Here is a 21,647-nt window from a genome sequence, read left to right on the forward strand (position 1 = left end):
TGACTCAAAAACCAGTAGTCTCAGAACGCTGAAATTTTGTATATAGGACTACTATAACATGTAGATGTGCACCTCGTATTTTGGTTGCAATCGGTCGCGCCAAACGTATATAAATATATTTATATATATGTCCACTCTGTTACCTGTCTCAGTTTCTTTACTCATATGTTTGTAAATTGTATATTTTTTGCTTTAAAAATGATTGAATTATGTTGTTCTTATCTTCTGGTTAAGGTTTTTATGCCTTTAGTAAATCTGCATGCAATATTTTTAGAATTATCAACAATTTTAAAGTTGTTTAAGTGCCGCTAAGCCTAATAATTTCTTTGATGTTGGCCATTGCTTGTTTACATTTGAAACAGCAGAGTAGTGGATTTGTTGCCAATCTAGAGGAACGTAGCTTCGCAACAACAAAGATAATGGCATCATTTATTATTGCGAATTAAATCATGCTTAATCCTTTCTGGAATTTTTTCGGGGAAATAAGTGTTTAAGATTTACTTAATTTTTAATAACTAGTAATTTAATTTTTAATACAGATATTTTGAGCTTTTATATATTTTTGCCTTGTCGCGAAGTGAGAACTGAATTAATTGAATGAGAAATACTCAATCGTCTGTGAAAAACTGTTTCTTTTTTGTTTTGTTTGCTTAATTTCTTTTATACATCGTTCTACCTTTATTATAGTATTTGAATAGAACATGTGGCAACGATTAGATAATTCTTTAAATGATATAAATTTTGTGCATTCTGAGTTATAATAATATATTGGTAAAGGCTGTTAATGGTCGATTGCCTCTTACTAAGTGATAAGACATAGACATGGACATAGTTATAATATTTTATGATGAACGCCTACTTTAGTAAGTATTAAGATATGCCTGCTCACGCTGCTGAATTTTCTTCGCCCACAGATGTTGGTACTTCCCTAGTACCATTTATTTGGAAATATCTTTGCCTAGTGCACTTTAATGCGATCTACTGGCGAAAACTCTTTAGTAGTTAATGACCAGAAAAAAAGTAAGTTATAATATGAACGAAATATAATACTGTTAAGTGAACCTAATGCCAGAGTGTTGCTATGGTAAACAAATAGAGTGAATTTTAAAGAATGCATTTATTCTATTGTGGTTTATGTGCTGTCGGCGAAGTAGATTTAATTAAATCCAATAAGTTTAAACGAAATGCAAGAAAAAATGCGTATAATTTAATATTCCATACAAGGAAGTCGTGGTGTACACATCAGATTTTTAATTTTTTGTAAATATAGGTTGTAATATATCTTTTTGTTAAACAAGTCTTATCATAGTTATAATAGTAATGCTTTGGGGATAAGTCATATATAATTGGCAAATTTTTGTGTTTTCAAGTCGAAACACAATTTACCCCTCAGTGCAGCCAATGCACACTACATGGATAGACTGGAATTTTCTTAAAACACACTTGGAAAAGTCAGGGAATTTCATTCTCCTGTTTGAGTGGCAACCCTGTTCTAAATTATGAAACTAAGGGAAAGAGAAATAGATCACAATAGACATTTCAAATCAAAAATATAAAAATTTCTTTCTAATTATTATGGAATCCATTATTTAGCAGTGCCAACAACCCTCTTTTTAATGAACTGCACCAAAGCAGCAACCCTATTTGGAGTTCTTTGCATACCATTACCAAACAGACAGGCCAGAGTCATGAGAGAAACATAGAGAAGTTTTATTGTTTTGACACAATTCATTAATAAGAAGGCTTTTTGCAACATTTAGGTAATAGGAGTTGTAATAATAAGGAAGTACTGTAAAAAGTTCAGATAACTTTGTTTTCACTGCATTTTCCAAAAATGTTCCAAACAATATAAGAAATTCTTACTAGTCTTATTGTTGTATGTGTCCATTATGCATTAATGCATTTTTAATTTTGTCATATCCTTTTTTGAATTTAGCTATTCATATATCTGTCAATGACGTGTGAATAAAATTAAGAAAGTATAAAATGAGTTTTATAGTAAAAGCTAACATAATATTTTGAAAGATTTATATGGGGGGAAAAAAAGAAGAAATTACTTGTAACTTATCATAAGAAATTATATTAATGAAATTACTTTTAACATTACAGAAGCCATTTTACTCTTGCTCAAAAATAATTCAGAAATTTTGCCTTATAAACATTTATTATTTTATTTTATCTAAATTCTGGAATGAAGATGTTCGAAAATAACAAAAATGAATGGTAAAGACATTTTAAAACATGGCAGCTGTAAATAATGTCATTTTTCTAAAAAGGTATTATTATAAAATACTGTTATCATTTTAAAGATATAATTGAACTTGGTATAATAGTATTTTTTTAAAAATTTGTCAAAATTCACAAATTAAAGAATCAAATTCTTTTACACCTTGGAAATCACCATAATTATGACGAGTTGCTGAACTTGGCAATGCATCGCAAAAGAAATCACATTGCAAAGTATTGTTTTTAGTGCAGTAAAGGTATGAAATCAACAATAACCCAAATATCTAACAAGAGTTTACCCTTTTAAATACAAATCTGGTAATAAATCACCACACTGCAAAATTTTTAGTACCTTCAAAAATTCATAAAAATTGTTTTCACACAGGATTATAAAACTAGAATAATTTTTGTTATAATTATGAAAACATTGTGAAAGTTGGCAAACATGCATTAATCTTGCTATAACACACATAAAAAAATGCATTATCAGGTTTTTGATAACTTTGCTTGATTTTTATTTAATAACTTTGCATGACCGCTCACTTATTCTCAAACAGGTTGCACAGTCTTGTGGAAATAGGTCTGTTCACCCGGACTTTGGGGAAAAATTAAATAAATAAATCAAATTCCAATGCTGGCACATTATGAGAGAAAACACCCAGGTATTTGACAGATATAATTTTAAAACTATATCACTACATTTCCTTGCCATTTGAAATGTAAAACACTGTTTCGCCAAACAATACACAAAATATGTCTCAACACTAGCCAAACTACAAGAGAAATGAACAAATCGTAATAAAGATAATCGAACATAAAATCCCTATAATTCCAAAAATAAAAGTTTTCAGAAGCATCTAGATCACTTCCATGTGTTTATACCAACTGATGTAGTTAATAGCCAGCTCTGTTTACTTACTCATCCACGAGTTTCACTTTCATTGAGACAAAAAAATAAATAATACTGCAATGGAATGAAGGTCAATACTCTCCAGTTTGGATAAATTCCACCCTAACAAATATAAGACTACATCTGCTAGCAACAAAAAAAAAAAAAAAAAAAAAAAAAAGCTAATCAAACATTCTATCTAAAAATTCACATGTGATAGATAACCTGTCCAGAGACTCAATTTAAACAGTGATTCATTCATGCATTGACACACTCAGCTGTGAGATATATTGACCGTTTGATTCATATGAGACAAACCCATCCCAAAAGTGTTCAGAATGGTACAAACTTCTGGCAGCTAAGTACTGAAACTTTAAAATAAGATGCAGTTCCTCTGGATAATTGTTTAGCTCTTGGTACACACAGTATGCCAGGAATGATAGACTTCAAAACTGGTATTCCAGATATCTTAAAATTCAGATTTACAGGTTATGGGTTGTACCTGTCAAATTTTAAATTTAGCAACCAAAAAGGTATAGCTTTTTAATAGTAGTGCAGGTAATTATATTTTTTACCATCTTAAAAAAAGTTCTAAAATAAAAAAAAATAAAAAAAAAAAAAAAAAAAAATACATTTCCAACAGCTGCCTAATACTAAAATAAGAAAGGTTCTGAAACACATATGTATATGTTTTTTTTTTTTTTTTTAAGAGAAATGCTTGATCAATAAAACCTATTCCTTGCATTTCTTAAGTGTGAAATTAATGCTTTAAAAGTCAAGAAAGTTTGAAAGATATAAAATATCTAAATAAATGAAAATGTTACTTCCACTGTTAAAAATACATGAGAGAAAAATAATTTCCTCACTTGTGAACAGTTTTATTAGCAATTCTCAGCCACAGCTGTGTTATTTCAATCGAATTTTTTGAGTAGTTTACCTTTTCTATTGTAGAATGAACTAGGGAGCTATGGAACAGATTATCACCATAATGCTGGTGGTTTATTATGATTTAAGATGCCTTTTGTGTATTTTTGATACTGTAATCATTAATGTTTATGATATAAAAACAGAAATCATTATGTTTTTGCAGTTCTCTCCAAACCATTTGAATAGCAAAAAGGAAAGACATTACCTTTATTTTATGAAACTTAATTGCATACTCTATTAAATGTACATGACTTATATTGGTCCCTTTAATGTAATACGAAAATATTCATATAAAGTCTGTGTAGTTTTATGCAATACAGTTCTCACAGATTCAGCAAATATATAAACACTGTGTACATATGATCCAGAAATTTTCTTTTTCATCTGTTTTATGAGAAATCATAAAACAGATGAAAAAGAAAATTTATTCTAATAACATACAGACTAAAACATAGCAAGGAGTAATATTTTTTAAAAAGCTATTTAAGGTCATCTACAGAAATTCCACTTGCTGTCTTTTGAACACTTAAATTTTCTCACATAAATGTTAAAAATACAAATTTAACAGAGGAAAAATTGTGATACTGTAAATCAGCTAGCAGCAGCTTATTAGAAAAGTTAGCCAAAACTGAATATCTGATCTTCATAACATGTTTCAGAGGAAGAGCAGTATCGTTATAGTTAAAAGATAATATGATGTTTCATTGTATTCTTATATTTCGACCGCCTCATCCGCGACCATGAGCGCAAACACGCATGTGCCATTTGGACCGAATTATTTTCAAAATAGGGTGGAAGGATTGGGACTTTCTTTCCTTCCAGCATAGCATAGCTCTTTCTGGAGAAAACAAGACCTTTCACGTTGCAGCAAGTAATATGCCCCTTTTGGACGAGTCTTATGTGTTTTGGCATATTGCCAACGAGGGTTTCGCTTGAGACAGTCGAACTATAAGTTACTTATTTTCCTCAGTATAGTATATTAGTGTAATACTTTTATGGTTATATAAACACATTGTACATAAAAACAATACATTTGAGAATTTTTCATCTTATAATTTTTTTATTATTATTTCCTACAGTTTTTTCAAAATGGTTATTTTCTGTCATTAATTTTATCTGAAATTATTAACCCACAATTATCAGAACAAAAGCTAAATTACCTATAACAAAGCAAAACTTGTTTTCCTAGTATATAATGAAAATATATCATCAAGTTTTTCACTTACAAGTTCCTATGCAAAAGCAGTTTTTCCTATGTCCTAATATTGCTTTGCTGTAATCAACTTATTAACTAATTTCGCAAAAACTAAATAAATAAGATTTTCTTTAAACTTTCTTATTACAGACTTGTGAATGGTTTCAACATTCCATAGAATTGCCAGTTTCTGACATATTTTTGAGTGTGTGCAACAATAATAAACTCATGCATGCACACATGTGGTTGAGTGCATATAGTTTTATGGCTGATATAGTTTATAAACAGTAAGTTATCACTGGCTTTAAAAATTAAAAATTAAAATTTAATCAGCCATATATATTTTCTTCCCTCATATTTTTTTCTTTCTTTTAAAATACTTTATGTATGATCAAAAGAATACCTATGACACATTTTCCAAGACAGCTGGGACCCACCACTGACAGAGAGATAAAATCGTTGTTTACAGGTAGTTCCGATCTGCATTTTAATTCCGGGCACATAGGCATTTCTGTGGCTATTATACGAGTCAGTTTCCCTTAAAAAGTCTTCCACAAAGGCATACTTTCCCTTGGGCAGATAGCCCTCGTGTGCTTTACCATAATAATCCATAATAAACCATAACTTTACCATAATAAACTAAACTGAAACCACAAAGACAGCCAAACAAAAATTTTTTGCAAATTCAAAAAGTCGCCAGTGAAGTGGTAATCTTTTATGAAGAATGAAGATAATCAAAAAGTAACAGCAATTGTGAACTTAATATTTATAGATTTAGCAGTTCATGTTGCATATATTATCAAAATTTCTTTATCACTTTTGTAATTCAACACAAAATATAAAAAATAATTCAGAATCTTCTTTTGAATGGAAGTTGTATTTTGTGAAATAACAGCTACTGAGTGACCCTTGGCTAGCTCTTCCTCTTTTTAAATTCTGTCTTTTAATATGCAGTTACATAAAATTAGGCAAAGCAACAACCTTGTGTTTGGTGCAGATTTTACACAAAATTACAGAGGCAGGTTAAGCGGCCAGCAGATTTAGTAGCTGCCAGGGGCACAGTGAAAAACAGTCATCTGGAAATATGCATTTTATAATGATAATCATTCAAAATTTTATTACAATTTATTCAACTAATCATCCCCCCCCCTTTTTTTATGTGACAAACTTAAAAAGATAAAGGCATTTTAAATTTCATCATAATTTCTTAGCTACTAGTTCTTTTTCTGTTCTTAGAAATTCATGAAATTTCCTGACAACAACCACTTGTAGATCCAAGTAATTTTCCATTCCTATCGGGGCAATCACTTTAGAGAAAATAATTACCATTCATGAGCTTAATCTGTTCATTTTTTAAGAGATGCTGGTCAGTTTCAGATATTACAGAAGTGGCCGCAGTAAAAGGTTTTTAAATGTTTTGATTGATAGCATAACCGAAAATCTTTTAGAGGAGCCGACTTATAGGTGCCAACTATAGATGAGCCATTAAGCATTACATGACCTTTCTCATTTTTAACTAATTTAAATAATTTTAGTCTTGGCAGCACTATATACAAACATCATCATTGATTATTATAAATCTCACTGCTGTCCTGTAGCTTTAGCAATTTAAACATAGTTTGCTCTCTTCAAGTATCCGGAGCCACTGCTTCAATGTAGGTTGAGCGTCATTTATTTTGGTGACATCGTATTACTGTTCTGCATTTGTTAAACTGGTGAATATAAGCATTAACAATAATGTTTGACTATTTCTCTTGATTGAGCTAGAATTTCAGTTTAATTACATGTTAAAAAATTAAAAGATTATGAAGATTAAGTGTCACATTTTTGTGATTATATAGATGTTTCCAAATTTAAATCTTCCTTTAATACAATTAACACTGATTTATCACTTGCATCAAAAATATAATGTGACCGTACGATAAAATTCTATAGTAACCGGCCATTCTCTTTGTCAATGTTTCTTAATATTTTATTTATTGACCTGTTATATTTTGAACATCGTAACAAAACTCCATTAAGTGCTTTTAATATAGGATAAAAAAGAAGTGAATTCATTTTAGGGAAGAAAGTACTGAAATTAAAATTTTAATTATGGGTTGGAAGGAAAGTTCTGTCGTATTTTAAATAGGCAGGTGACTTTTCTTGTAAATAAAAAAAAAAAATCTGCCTAATGAGTCATTCGGGATTTTTTTTTTTTTTTTATTTTTTTATTTTTCAGCTGCTGTATAATATAAAAGGAGTCCTTTTTCACCGTTTATCATTTACTTGTGATATTTAAAATGAAAAGCATGTCAGTAAATAAAGTGCATTTACGACACTGCATTTTATATGAATTCCAAAAAGGAAGCAAAGCATCGGTTGCATGTAAAAATTTATGTGCGGTATTTGGAAAAGATATTGTAAATGTTCGTACTTGTCAAAGATGGTTTAGCAAATTTCCGGGGAGTCTTCAAGAAAGTGATCAATCTGGACGATTATCCAAAAACGATAATGATGTTTTGAGATCCATGTTGGAAAATAATCCACATTTAACAAGTCGAGAAATTGCAGAAGAGTTTGGCGTTCATTATACAACTGTTGTAGATCACATTAAATCTCTTGGGTTTGTGTTAAAGCAAAGTGTTTGGATTCCACATAAATTAACGAAAAAGAATTTGTCTGATCGTGTAAAAATATGTTCATCACATCTAATTAGACACAATGTGGTGCCGTTTTTGGACAGGCTAGTTACTGGAGATGAAAAGTGGAGTCTTTACAAGAGTATTAAAGAAAAAAATCTTACTGCAAACCAGGAACATCATCAGCAACAGTTCCAAAACCAAGTATCCATCGACGAAAAGTACTGCTTTGTTTGTGGTGGGACAGGAAAGGTCCAGTGTATTATGAGTTGCTGAAACAGGGAAAAACCATTAACGTGGATCTGTACTGCAATCAGCTCGATAAATTGAATGCAGCATTAGTGCCCAGAAAAGGAATAGTGTTCCACCATGATAATGCTCGACCGCATACTGCAATGGTGACACAACAAAAACTGAATGTGTTAGGATTAAGTCCTTAGTCACCCACCGTATTCACCTGACATTGCACCATCTGATTATTACCTGTTCAGATCTCTGCAAAATTATCTAATGCGAAAAAAATTCAAGTCTTTTGAAAGTGTTTCTAAGACAGTTGTTGATTATTTTAACTCCAAGGTCGAGAACTTCTACAAAACAGGAATTTACAGGTTACCTGAAAGATGGCAACAGATTGTAACAAATAACAGAGCATATATAATTGATTAATATTAACCTTTTAACTGATCTTGGGCACGGCACTGATGTTCGAAAATTTCACGCTCGAGTATTACTCAAGGAATTTTTTTTTTTTTTTTTGAGTGAATCGTATTGTCATAACCGAATATATATCAGGAGACGTTTATTTCGGCTTCATCTCTTTGTCAAACCCGAATGTATCTCGGGAAAAGTTAATGCGTGCTCAGTTCAATAGATGACAGCACTTTACTGAAGATTTCAAAAAGTAGAGGTTATAAGTTCTTTAGTTCAATGTGCACGGAATCTTTTTGTTGTAAAATGGCATCCAGTTCTTTGAAATGTTATATATTGATTTACATTCTTCAACCGAAGATGAAGGATGTGTGTTTGATGAGCAGTATTCATGATACTTCCATGGTCAGCCTCAAAAATAAAAAAAATGAAGATATACTCAAGCGGAAGATTGTTTCTGACTACAGTCTAACTATGGGTGGTGTAGATCACTGTGATTAGGAAATATCCTTTTCATCCAACAATCAGAAAACGTCAGAAAAAATATTATAAAAAGATATTTTTACATTTACCAGACAAGGTATTCTGGAACTTGTATTTGCTCTATAAAAATGTAGTTGGGAAACGTATTACATTTTTAGAATTTTGAATCCAAGTTGTAGAAGAGCTTTTACATAAATATGATGATGCAGCTTCTGGACAAAAGAATGTTGGCAGACCACCTACAATAGATAACCCTGCCCGTCTTACTGAACATTTTATTTCCCATATTCCTCCTACTCCTGCAAAATGCGAGCCTACAAGACAGTACAAAGTGTGTTGTTCAAAAAAGGATAAAAATGGGAAAAAGATAAGGAAGGAAACACGATTCTGGTGTAGTGATTGTGGAGTTGGTTTGTGCTTGGAAAAGTGTTTCAAGTTGTACCACACAAGATTGAATTACTGAACTGATAGGTATTCACTTTCATTTATTTATTTTTTAGAAAATAATTAATTTCTTTCATTTTTAGAAAATAATGCTCTACTAGAAGCGAACTTTACGACTGCCATGTTGAGTGGCAGCCGCCTCAAGCAAATATGCAGTGGCTACAAGACTTTAAAAATTTTACGCATGTACTTCAAAATATCAATTTTTAACTATTTAAGTATATTTTATTTTGTACTAAACATTTGATTTTTCCAATAAAAAAATTTGACAATTTGTGTACCCAAATCATCAAAATAACTTGACAGTTAAAGGGTTAAACACATACTTTTATAAATTAATTCAAATATTTTCTTTGAAGTATGACAGAACTTTCGCTCCAACCCTATACTTCCAGAGAAAACTGTTTTTTTTTTTTTTTTTTATGCCACATATATAAATACCTGCATATGTGTCTACCAGAAACTAAATGGAATAATTTTAATCTTAATAAACTATAATGACCCTTTATTACTTGCAATATTAAAAAGTACACAAAACACTAATATGCACTTTAACAGCTCAGTAAAAGTCCTTTTCCTCTTTTTTGTCCTACCTGATAAGGCCTTAATCACTTTCTTAGATAGATATTCTCTTTAGGGGAAGACAATAGTGCTATTACACAGAAGGAATATAAGATGAAGTTGTTTCAGGAATATAAAATCACTTTAGTACGCATGGCATGCATACAATAAAATAATTTAACTGTAATATTTTCTTTACCACCAGATAGGAGTTTTTCAAACATGAGACTGTTTTTCAAACCTTTGGAATTAGTGGAAAACTTGGAAATTACCTGGTCTATGTATTTCTTTCTTTTTTAACAATAAGCATTTGGTTTTATTAAATAACATAAAGCATAATTTTTTAAAAGAGAAAAGAAATGTTTGAATGATTTTATCATTTTGTATTTTAACCCTCTGAGTGTCATGAGTGGCTTTATTTAGTTATCACATTTTTTGTCACTTGGCATATATTATAATTTAACATATTTTCCTTTCTTAGTTTCTTTAATAATGTAAATATTAACTCCATGAATGCACATTCATGAAAATAGACACTAAATAATTATAACAAATTTAGCTAATAAATGCTTTTTTCAGTTCTTCATGATAGATCTAAAATCCTACACTGCTCAGAGGGTTAATGGAATTAATTGCTAAGAGTTCAAATGTTTGTAAGTCAACACATTATACTGTTTTGTTATTTTCTTCCTTCACGTTCGTAGATTTGAAGTGAATAACGACGACACTTGATAACGTATCGAAACATACTTTATTTAGCCCAGATTAATCAGGACAGCTCCAAAGTCACGTTTTACAGTCGTCAAAGATCTACTATAAACTCACTGAAACAATCAGCGACACAGCCTTCAGGCAATCAGTTTATCACGGTAAAGACAGCTTCACTGCTGAGCACCACAGTACAGCTCCCGACTCTGCTTGGTCGTTCTCAGAACTCCACGTACTCTCGAAACTCTCCACTCTACAACTCGCGATACACTCGACGACACACAGAGCACAGCTCCCAACTCTTCGGTTCAGTCGTTCCCGGAGCTTAACACACTCTCTCGACGATGCATTAACTGCAATACACTAAGAGTTTCCTCAATGCCCTCGACGACCCACTCGGCACTCGCTGGCCGGCTGTAAACTCGACCGACTCCACACAGACTGAATAACTCGAGACATTCACTCAATGACTGACTATCAGCTCGCTATTCTGACATACTAACTGACTGCAGACTAGCAGGGTTTATATAGCTTTTGGCTTGTGTTAAAGAACATTCTGGTCTAAACTGGTAAGAATTCGTTCCAGAAGGTTCTCCATCCGTCCATGGCATATTGCCAATTTTGTCACCAAATGAGCGATTTCTCTCCAAATGTTGCAACCCTGTCTTCCCTTGCCCTTTTATGACAACCCTAAACCTGTTTCGCGAGGAAGCTATCTTACCGTATTTCATAAAACTGCGCCCTCCCTAGGACTGCACGTCCCGGGCAGTACAACCCTTGTTCAGAAGCCAAATTTGATACAATCAAAACGCTTTAAAACATACAGATAACATAACTAAAGAAGCAAATATTTACACTAGTTATATACAAGTTACATACGCAAATTAAGCACATAAAAATTTCAAATAATACAAATTAAAGTTCATAATGAATTTCAGTCTCAGTCTTTTCATTAAGTTATACCCAGTTCAAATACTTTTCCACTGCAGTTGTCAGATGCATTTCTGTTTTGCATATCACAGTCTAAAGATTCAGCCCTTTCAGACGTTTCATCCACTGGAAGATCTAAAACAGTTTGTTCACCATTCTGTAGATCATTCGCAACATGCGTATCGTTCATCTCGATATTTTTAGCGGATGGTACATACTTATTTACCTCTATTTCCTGAAAACCAGTTCTGATGTTTGCAATAGAATCGCGAACAGAACCCGATTCTTCACAAACACAAGTATCCAAGTTTAGAATCAAGTCCTTGTCTGCACAACCTGCGCTATGAGGCGCACACATAGTCTGCAAAATGGGTGAATTTTCTTGCAATACTGGAGGGCACTGCTTGAGCTGCACATCAGCTTCTCCCATCTCTACATCACTTGCACTTTCAGATGGTTCAACACTCACTCCCAACTTCGTAACTTCACTATCAGTTTTGACAAACTTAACAGTCACATTTTCCCTTCCTTCCACTTCAGGCACTTGAGAATCAACAGCTTCTTTCCCGTCTTTTATTTCTTCTTGTTTTCGTTCTTTTCCTTTATCCCATTAGATGTTTCATTCATCATTTCTTGATCTTTCTCAGGCAGTTCATTAGCTACTTTTTTCATTTCTTCATCCTTTGTTTCTTCAGATGCCACTTCTGTCATTTCCACATCTTCTTTTATGGCTCCAAATTCTTCTGCAAACGCCACTTTCACCTGTCGGAGTTGCCTTCGCACCTTTTCTTGGCCAGCATTTATTTCTTCTTGTCGGGCTTTCTTCTCTTCCAGTCTCGCTTTGATCTCAGCTCTCATCTCTTCATATCCAGCTTTCATTGTATCATATCTGTCTTTTATCTCAGCATGTCCGGCTTTTATCTCAACATATCAGGCTTTCATATCTTCTCGCCAAGCTTTGATCTCGGCTAAGAAGTTCATCAAAGTGTTCGTTTCCTCCACCATGACTTTCTTCTGCAGGCAGGTCACTGGCATTCACTCACAAATCCCACTTCGGACACCAGTTGTAGCGTTATTTTCTTCCTTCGGTACAGTCGTGTGGATTTGGCCAGATATTCTGATTAGCCCAGAAGAGGTATTAATTTCAAAATGGCACTTTGCATCAATTCACTTTTCAAACTGTTGCCACCAAATATTACTGCAATGTATTATATTTAAAGAAACTAAATAATGAATAATCTGCATAGATGCATGAATGTTTCTCGAATTGTGAAAGAACAACAGTACCTAGAGCCATCAAATTTTGAATAACGTATTCCTCTAACCCAATACGGGCACTTGGAAGCCCGAATTCTGATTTCGAATTTGTTTTATTATCTGCTGAAAGTAGATAAGAAAAAATTTCATCTGTGTTTTCCTCTATGACTAATTAGACTGCCTACAATTTTATTAACAAACTCAACAATTTTAAAGTGAGCAATGGTAACACTATATGGGAATATATATATATATAATTTATTTCCTAAACAGTATTGCAGTATTGATTAATTGATTATATTATCTCCTAAGTTTAATTAAAGTAGAATTATTTTAAAAGTGTGCATCCATACTGGTAAGTTATATTTTGAAAGATGTTTTGAAGTAATTTGAAAGCAAAATGTTAATAATGTTTTAACGGGGACTGGAGTTAAATCATCACGAAGAATAATATTTCAATTGTAAAAGGAAAAATTAAAACATGTAATCATTGTCATTGATCGGAAATTAGTTGACTTTTCAAGGGGAACAAACCAACTCCCGTTCAATGAACAATAATTGATAAAAATACGTAAATACGAAAGTGTTTCGTCTTTACGAGTTATAAGTTAAAGCCAAACCGGCAATTCTAGTCAGGCCAAATATTTCCGCGAATAGTAGGAATTATGAACTAATGCTGATACTCAAAGAACTTATTCTCATGAAGCATTTTAGTCAATTCAATTTGGAGTAAAAATCAATTACTGTAGAGAAATCCTGTAAAACTCGAGTAACCGTCCCCGACACTTTCATCGTTACGCATCTGAGTACTATATTATTTGTAGAAATTAAACATTGGAAATTGTCATTATGAAATCGAATTCAAAGTAAAGTTGAAATAAACATAGAAGATTATAAAAAAGATAAATAATGCAAACTTTGTAAAAACAAATCAAAGAAAATATAAAAATAATATAAAAATAATAGTAATATAAATAAGATCAGTGAATGTACATGAAGATATAAAGGCCAGAAAGGTATTAAGTAACTTACATTCTTTCTAGTGGGGGAGTTGGCAAAGTGTTCTCTTCGTGTCTGACTCAGAAGTGTAGGGTGTCCGAAAATTCTTAGCGGCAGTTGGGGTATGTATATATCCAGCACACAAGACTGTCTACCGAAAATTCTAAAGATATGCTGGTTTTATATTACTGCTGGACTTGAATTTTATGTGTTTTAAGTGCCAAGAACATGATATTTAATCAATAAAAGTAACACACAAAACATTAAAAAAAATGCCCTTTTGGCATAATATAAAATCTGAAAGCTTTCAGATTTAAATATATATATATATTTTTCGATGGGAGGTTTGGTAATTAACTAAGAAATTGCTGGGGTGTTTTTCTGAAGGTCAGGGGTAATTTTATCAGTTAGCTCTTTGATTTTTCACTAGAGCAGTTCCCTTTTTTTTTTTTTTTTTTTCTTTTGCTTTCATTGAAAGAAGTTTTGTCAGCTCTATGTTTTGATAGTTTTGAGTTGTGGATGTTTATTGAATTTTATTTTATAGTTTATATTTCCTTAATTGTAGATATAATATTAGTTTATTTTTTCTGATTTTTTATTATTTTGCAAATGGATCAGAGAGGACTGACCATTTCTGAAGTACTGGAAGTGCTAAATGAACTGCTTTCAGATAGTAAATCCGATATGGATCCCAGTACATGTGCAAAACATGCAGTTTTGGGTTGTGCTTTTTCAAAGGCGTTGGTTGTCACTTATTTGTAAAGTACCACCATGAAAAAATAGATTAAAGTGTAAACATGAAAGGTAAATATCATATAGCCAAATTACTTTTTTTCATATATATGCATGTAATTATCATATAACCAAGAAGAGGTTTCTTTTGGTGTAGACTAGCGGGCCTCCTCGTGATGCACCCTGGGTAATTCTAAATCTGCTAGAGTAATCAGTATCCAGTTTTTTCTTTTTAATCATAGGCAAAATCTTTTACTCTACTGTGTGCTTCCCGTCAATGTTTGCTTCAGTGTTTTTTTCGAAGCTCTATTCATTCAGCGAGCCCCGCTTTGGGCACACTCACATAATTAAAACGTAAGTGCCATCTTTACAAAATTTCATCTGTGTTTTCCTCTAGGACTAATTAGACTGCCTACAATTTTATTTGTTGAAATACCAACTTTAAATGGTAGCGTGCCAGAAAGGGTTAGATAATAATCGATACTTCAAAAATAATTGATGAAGTTGCTTGAAAAAAGTCAAAGAAAAAAACTTTGTGCAAATTCTGAATGTATTCATTAATTGCATTATTTGTGACTATTATGTCATCTAAATATATAAAAGTTCCATTTGCCAAGGATGGGCCTTGCGATTATATCCCACCATGGTGGAAGCTCCACATAGGCCAAAGAACATTCCAAGGAAGACATAAATCCCTGATTTCATAATAAATGTTATTCTTGACATGTCCTTCAGTTTTGCACGTGTCTGAAAATATCCAGACGTAAGGTCTCACATTATCATGTATTTTGTAGATTTATTTTTTCTAATTATTTCTTCAGTTATTGTTAATTTGTAAACTGCATATTCTGTTACGTTTATTTGAGTTAATAGCAAAATACCATGCTTTGAAATTGGTGGGTGGGAAATTATTTTTCTTTCAGTATAGTACTACAAGGCTAGCAAAGTGACAACTTATGAGTATTATAATTTTGCTTTTCAGATGCCATAGTATGTTTTCTTATGGTTTCCTCTTTAATGTAATGGTTTTGTTCTACATGGGGGTGGGGTAATTTCCTGCTTCTATCCGTTGACTGACCACATGTATCAACCCTGAGGTATCACCAAATAAGCTTGGAAAATTTCTTACCAATTGTTCCAACTTTGTTTTCTTTTCAGGCCTCAATTCCTTCAGGTACAAGACCAACAGCTATACCTCTTTTCTCAACCAGCTTGTTTATATTGAGCTGTAACATATCTTCCTGAAAATTAATTTTCATACCTCAAGACTTTAAAAAATTTATCACTAGTATCACATTCACCTGTTAGTTTTTAAACGAGAAAAAAAAAAAAAAAAAATTCTGGTGCTCATTTTTAACCTGCCCAATTTAAAGTCACTCTGCCTACTCATTCACAATGTTTTTCTTGGGCCACTATAACCTTTACTCTTGCTACATCAAACAATCTATACCACCTAAAATGTTTCCTAAAAAAGTTCCTAAATCTTCTCCTTAACAAGAATCTAATTTCATGATTAATTATTTTAATTTTAAAATACTCTCTTAAAATTTTTTGTTTGATATTTTATTTTTTCCTTCACAGAATAATCATTTTTTTACATAATTTTAATTTTCATGTATTTTAGTCCCGATATGCAAAGAAAATAACATAAGAATATTTAGATATAAAAAATTAAATCACAATTTTATTAAAATATTCATAAGCATTTCTGTATATTTAATTAGTCAACAGGTTTCAGCATTAATTGTATTTCAAGCATATAGGTACATAAATGCCTTCTTAGGGGCCTCATAAAACTTACTGCAAGAGGAACCCAGCTGGCTTAACCTGCCCTTGCAAGATCTATTGATTTCAAGGCAAATAGCTACAGGTCTCTCTTCATCAGAAACAAAGAAATCTGCCAAATGCTTACTTAATTTACATTTTACTTCTTCTGTCTTGATGCATTTACTTATTTCTTAAAATACAACTTAAGATATAATAAAATAAAAAATTTTAAAAATAAACAGTAATAAGAAGGTAGTAAGACAGTAATAAGAGAGAATGAATAAACTGCAATAGAAAGCATATTTCTTGAATGATAGTTTTAATTAAGCTGTACAGTTTTTTAAATAAATGCAGAATTAGAGACTTGATGGTAAAATTTTAACCTTTTAAATTTTAATCCTTACTTAACAAACTCTCTATGCATAATATATGCATATAAAATATATATATTCATCGCTTTTCAATTAAAATTTAAATTTATGGACAAACTAGTATCAGTAATAAATATATTAATATATACACATGTAAAGCACAAATAACAGTACAGTAAAGAACATTTTGCATAGTCCTTGGATTATATCTGATATACATGGAAAATGAACTTTTAAGTAAAAAATTAAATATTTCTCAAATATATTACAACCATTTTAATAGTTTTTAATTATTAAAAAAGAATGACTATCTAGCATTCTTGAAGTCCCATGTTAATGAAATAGATGACATATATTTTATATAAATTAGTTTTTTTTTTAATATGGTAGAAATACTGAATATGTAATAAATTACTATTATACAACAGTTTCAATACTTCTACCATTGATATGAGTAAATACACTATATCAACATCAACTTAAATTATATAATTTAATTTTGTTCAGTCCAAAGTGAATATTCTAGCTGCTATGTCGTCTAATACCCAATCAATACCAACAAGAAGGTTTTCTCCTGTTACAGCACTACATGGTACTATACGCCAGTGATGAGTCTTGATTAAATCCAGTTCTAAAAGCTATTTGAATAAAGATAAAAATAAATAAATAAATAAAAAGAATAATCAATGAAGTAATAATATTTATATGAAAGTTTCCTTTTGATGAGAAAATTTTCTATTTTCTTTACCTCTTTGATATCATCAGCAGTAAGAGCTCCTGGCAAATCTTGCTTATTAGCAAATACTAATAATGTTGCACCTGACAGTCTCTGAAATGGTACATTTTATGTAAAATGAAGAAAGATCATATAACTTAGGTTCATATAGAAATTTTAAAGTAAATGTCACAACTATAAAATTTATTACTTAATATTCTAGATCAGGGGTTCCCAATCCTATGCCCACGGGCACCGTGGCGTCTGCTGATAATTTAACATGTGCCCGCTGCTGTGTGATCACTATAAAAATATTTTATTTTCAATATAATTCTATGTGAAAGTTTTCTCATTTTTAATGAAATACAAATTGTGTCCAACATAGATACCAGCACAAAGCAAAATGGGACCAATCTCTTTTTTTATGTGCATATATTATTTATTCTATCCAACTATAATTTCACCTTGAAAAAGTAAATGGTGCCCGCCATCCAACATATAGTCTAGAATGTGCTCTTAGGGACAAAAAGGTTGGGCACTCCTGTTCTAGATGAACCATTTTTAAACTAGGACATTATGATTATGCCACTAGAGCAGTAGTTCTGAATCTGTTTTACTCCATGCCCTCATTTCATCATCGCTAGATCATTCCCCTGCACCCCATTTCTTTCCAAAACTCTGAAAAATACATATACATTTATTTAGACTCGGATTTTTTTTTTTTTAATGTATCTTATAAATTAAACAACAAAAAGTGCAGAAAAAGTAGATGAAAGTAGTTTTTATATATTCATAAACTAAAACTAAATACTTAACAGCTAAATAGAAGTCTGACTGCACTTCCCTTTCAAACTATGAAATTCTTCCCTGATTGAGAACCTCTGCACTAGAGCATATTATTGAAGGATACAAAGTGTTAAATAGCAAAAATTATTTACCACTTTTTGGTCTATGCTTGATATGGATTTAAGCATCAATTTTGCCTTCACCTGACAAAGCTCAAATGTTATTTAAGTGTGATTTAGAAACCACTCAGTTAAATTTTTCCAATATTCATATTTAATTTGTACAACAGTGGTTGCTACAAAATTTAACTATCTATAAGAAAATAATGGATTGCAGCACCTGTTTCCCACTTTCCCATTTTTTATGGTCTAGCACTAATTTTTCTTAGCATGTGAGCCAGCTGATTTAATAGGAGTCACCCTGAATTTATATACCATCATGCCACTTTCATACTAAATTTCATGTATTGTAAGTTAGGTGTCTAAGGAATAAATTAATTATCAATATAATTTTAAAATAATTATACTTGTGAAACAGAAGAATTAACTGTGCAAAACTACTATAATCAAATTCTTAGCAATATCTGCAAGTGCTATTTTGAATCATTTGAAAGTTACCTTTTTTCAATTTGGGGTTCACAAAGCTGATGTCCCATTAATAAAATTACCTCAGAAAGGATTTATTGCTAAACTTTGAGTTGTTGCTAAATGTTTACAACATTCAAAATCACAAAGCCTTTTGATAATTTCCTACTAGGTTGACAATTGTACAATTTCATTTTTCTAATTAGTAATGTAATACTTCAAATAGACGTAAGGACTTATGACTATATTTACAACTATAAAATATGTAAATATTAACTAGATTTAATTCACACATTTAAAAATATGTATATTTCAGATGCTGATATGTAATAAATGCAGCATATACAGATGCACCTCACTTTATGAACAAAACAAACAAACCTGTTCAGAAATTTATTAGCAATCAGTAGAAAATAAACAAATAATACAAATAAGGCTACATGATGCACACTGTGATACTCTGCAGACAGTCAAAAGAGCAAGTCAAGGCAGCATTCAAGGAACCACTTTTTTTACATCATTCTCAATTATTGTACAACAGTCCTCTTAATCACTGAGCAATATATGAGGAGTGGTTCTTTCTTCAACTCATCCTAGACGTGAAATTGTACTGTCAGAAGAAATGGGTTCCTTTTAAAATTTTCCTGATCTGCCTCGCCCACTGTAACATTTAGACGATTTCCATTCCAATGTTAAAACTGTGCTTTTACCACCTAATATGACACTGATCTCGCAGCCAGTGGACTAAATTGTGATCACGTTAGTGATCACATTTTTTTAAAATTTCACATTTTAAAAATACTATGCACACTATAATACTCCCAGATGCATAAAGATGTTATGAAAAACCTAATATCATCTTAAAGCACTTTTGGAAGGATTACAATATTTCTAATTGTGTACAGAACATTCATAATGCATAATGAGATGTAACATATGTAAATATAAAGGCCATTTGGATAAATAGGTGCCCCCCATCTTGTTCATGACTGTTACAGTTTTAATCAAGATGATGAAAATACAAAAGTCCTTGAGTCTCATTGACATCCATAGGGAATTTGATCTAAACCTGCAGGAGGAGGATTTTGAAAAACAACTAGAATGATATGGAGGACTAACAAAGACTTCATCGACTAATGCATCCTGAAGAAAAAAGAGAAGGCTCCAGTTAAAAAGTCTGATACAAAAAGTCAATGACAGTATCATTTTTTAAATTCAAAGAAGATCTTTTTTTGGGGGGGGAGGAAACCAAGATCCAAATTCTCAGAGATTTGCTGAAGTAAAGTCTGTTGTGCACGATGCCACATAGCGCTATCATCTTAGTTACAAAAAAAAAAAAAAAGAAAGAAAGAAAGAAAGAAAGAAAACATGTTCAGACAAGTTTAGACATTTATTTTCTTAAGAAAGACACCTCAGAAATGTTTGTCTCTGGGTTACCTAACATGCCAATTCCTTTTAACTATCATCAGTTTTCTTGTTTCTCATCATCACCTTGGGGGGGGGGGGGATGTTGCGGCGCAGAATGAACTGGAAGTTTATCTGTCAGCACTATCCTTATCTTCATGGCAGATGATTTTATTTTATTCGGCTTATAATTCCTTACTAAATGTAGTATTTCATCTCGATGTACTCCGTCTTTGACATGATTTAAATCAAATTCCTCGTAATTATAAATATCATGAATACACATCAAATAGTTTTCTGGTTGCAATTTTCTAATTTCGACTATGCGTAATGTATGCTTTATGCATGCGTACGTTGAAAGAAATGTTTAATAAAGTAAACAAATAAATATTAAGCATTTTTTTTTTTTTTTTTTTTTTTTGTAAATTTTGATACCCTTTAGATCATAATTGCTCTTTATTTTATAAATTACGGTTTCGTATTTTTAATTTTAGAATTTCTGCATGCCATCTTACCAGATTTAAATTGATGATCTATAATCCAAAATAACCGATAATCCGGAATCGCCGAAGTTCTGACGAGTCCTGATTAAAGACTTTTGACTGTATCTTTCTATTTTTATACTTTTTGTGCTTGTAATGTTTATATTTTAAATTTGACTCATTCTCAGAAACTTGATTATTTAAGAACTGTCGATATCAAAAGAGGTTGATTAATAAAGGATTTTTCAAGATTTTTCTTCCACTAAAAACAAATCACAATAATCTTATGTCTCATTTGCTTCACTAGTGGTTGCATGATTAAGACCACTAAATACTGCTTAGATGCTAGCTTCAAGGTTCATTTTCCTCATGTGTAACATGAATATGAGCCAGTTTTCCCTATTAAGTCTTCTATGAAGGCATCCTCCTCTTAGGTGGAAAGCCCTCACATGATTTGCCATATTCAAGTAACCTATCCTAACCATGTCTTCTTTATTTTCAGCTAGTCATAAAACTGCTTCACATTTTCAATTTATTAGTTGTTTTTTTTTTTTTTTAATTAATAAAATATGTTTCTTGAAAACATATATCAAATCTGAAATCTTGGAAATTTATTAATATCCTTTAGTGTAATTATTATATGTATCTATAACTAAGGACCATCCAGTGGTTATCTCATTAGCCATGAGAAGTTAACCTCATTCTATTCCCAAATGTTGAATTAGTCACTGTGTGAGTTTTTAGTGAAATTCAGGTTATTATTAAGACTTGCAAGATCTTGATACCAGCATTCATTGTGCGACATTCACAGGTAGCATGAAAAGCTTGGAAATGAAACAGCTGATGCTCTAGCAAAGCTTGTCATGAAATTTCACACGGATTTAAATCTCCAATTTCCTGTTTCTCACTAGAACAGCT

The 21,647-nt window shown here is 31.5% G+C and overlaps 1 protein-coding gene across 1 annotated transcript in view; it reads right to left on the bottom strand.

Moving 5' to 3' along the window:
- Positions 1–7,425: 7,425 nt before the first annotated feature.
- The window catches only part of Arl2 (ADP ribosylation factor-like 2), a 46,378-nt gene continuing 32,156 nt past the window's right edge, over positions 7,426–21,647 (bottom strand). Inside the window, exons 4-5 of the mRNA XM_035364109.2 lie at positions 17,507–17,587; positions 7,426–17,396 (exon numbers count right to left, since the gene is read on the bottom strand). Coding sequence (XP_035220000.1) covers positions 17,262–17,396; positions 17,507–17,587 — 216 coding nt within the window. The 3' untranslated portion in view covers positions 7,426–17,261. The remainder of the gene's footprint in view (positions 17,397–17,506; positions 17,588–21,647) is intronic.

This window comes from Stegodyphus dumicola, chromosome 2 (assembly GCF_044657685.1).
Source record: "Stegodyphus dumicola isolate Sdum_Otavi_A_Nest chromosome 2, ASM4465768v1".
Lineage (NCBI taxonomy): Eukaryota > Metazoa > Arthropoda > Arachnida > Araneae > Eresidae > Stegodyphus > Stegodyphus dumicola.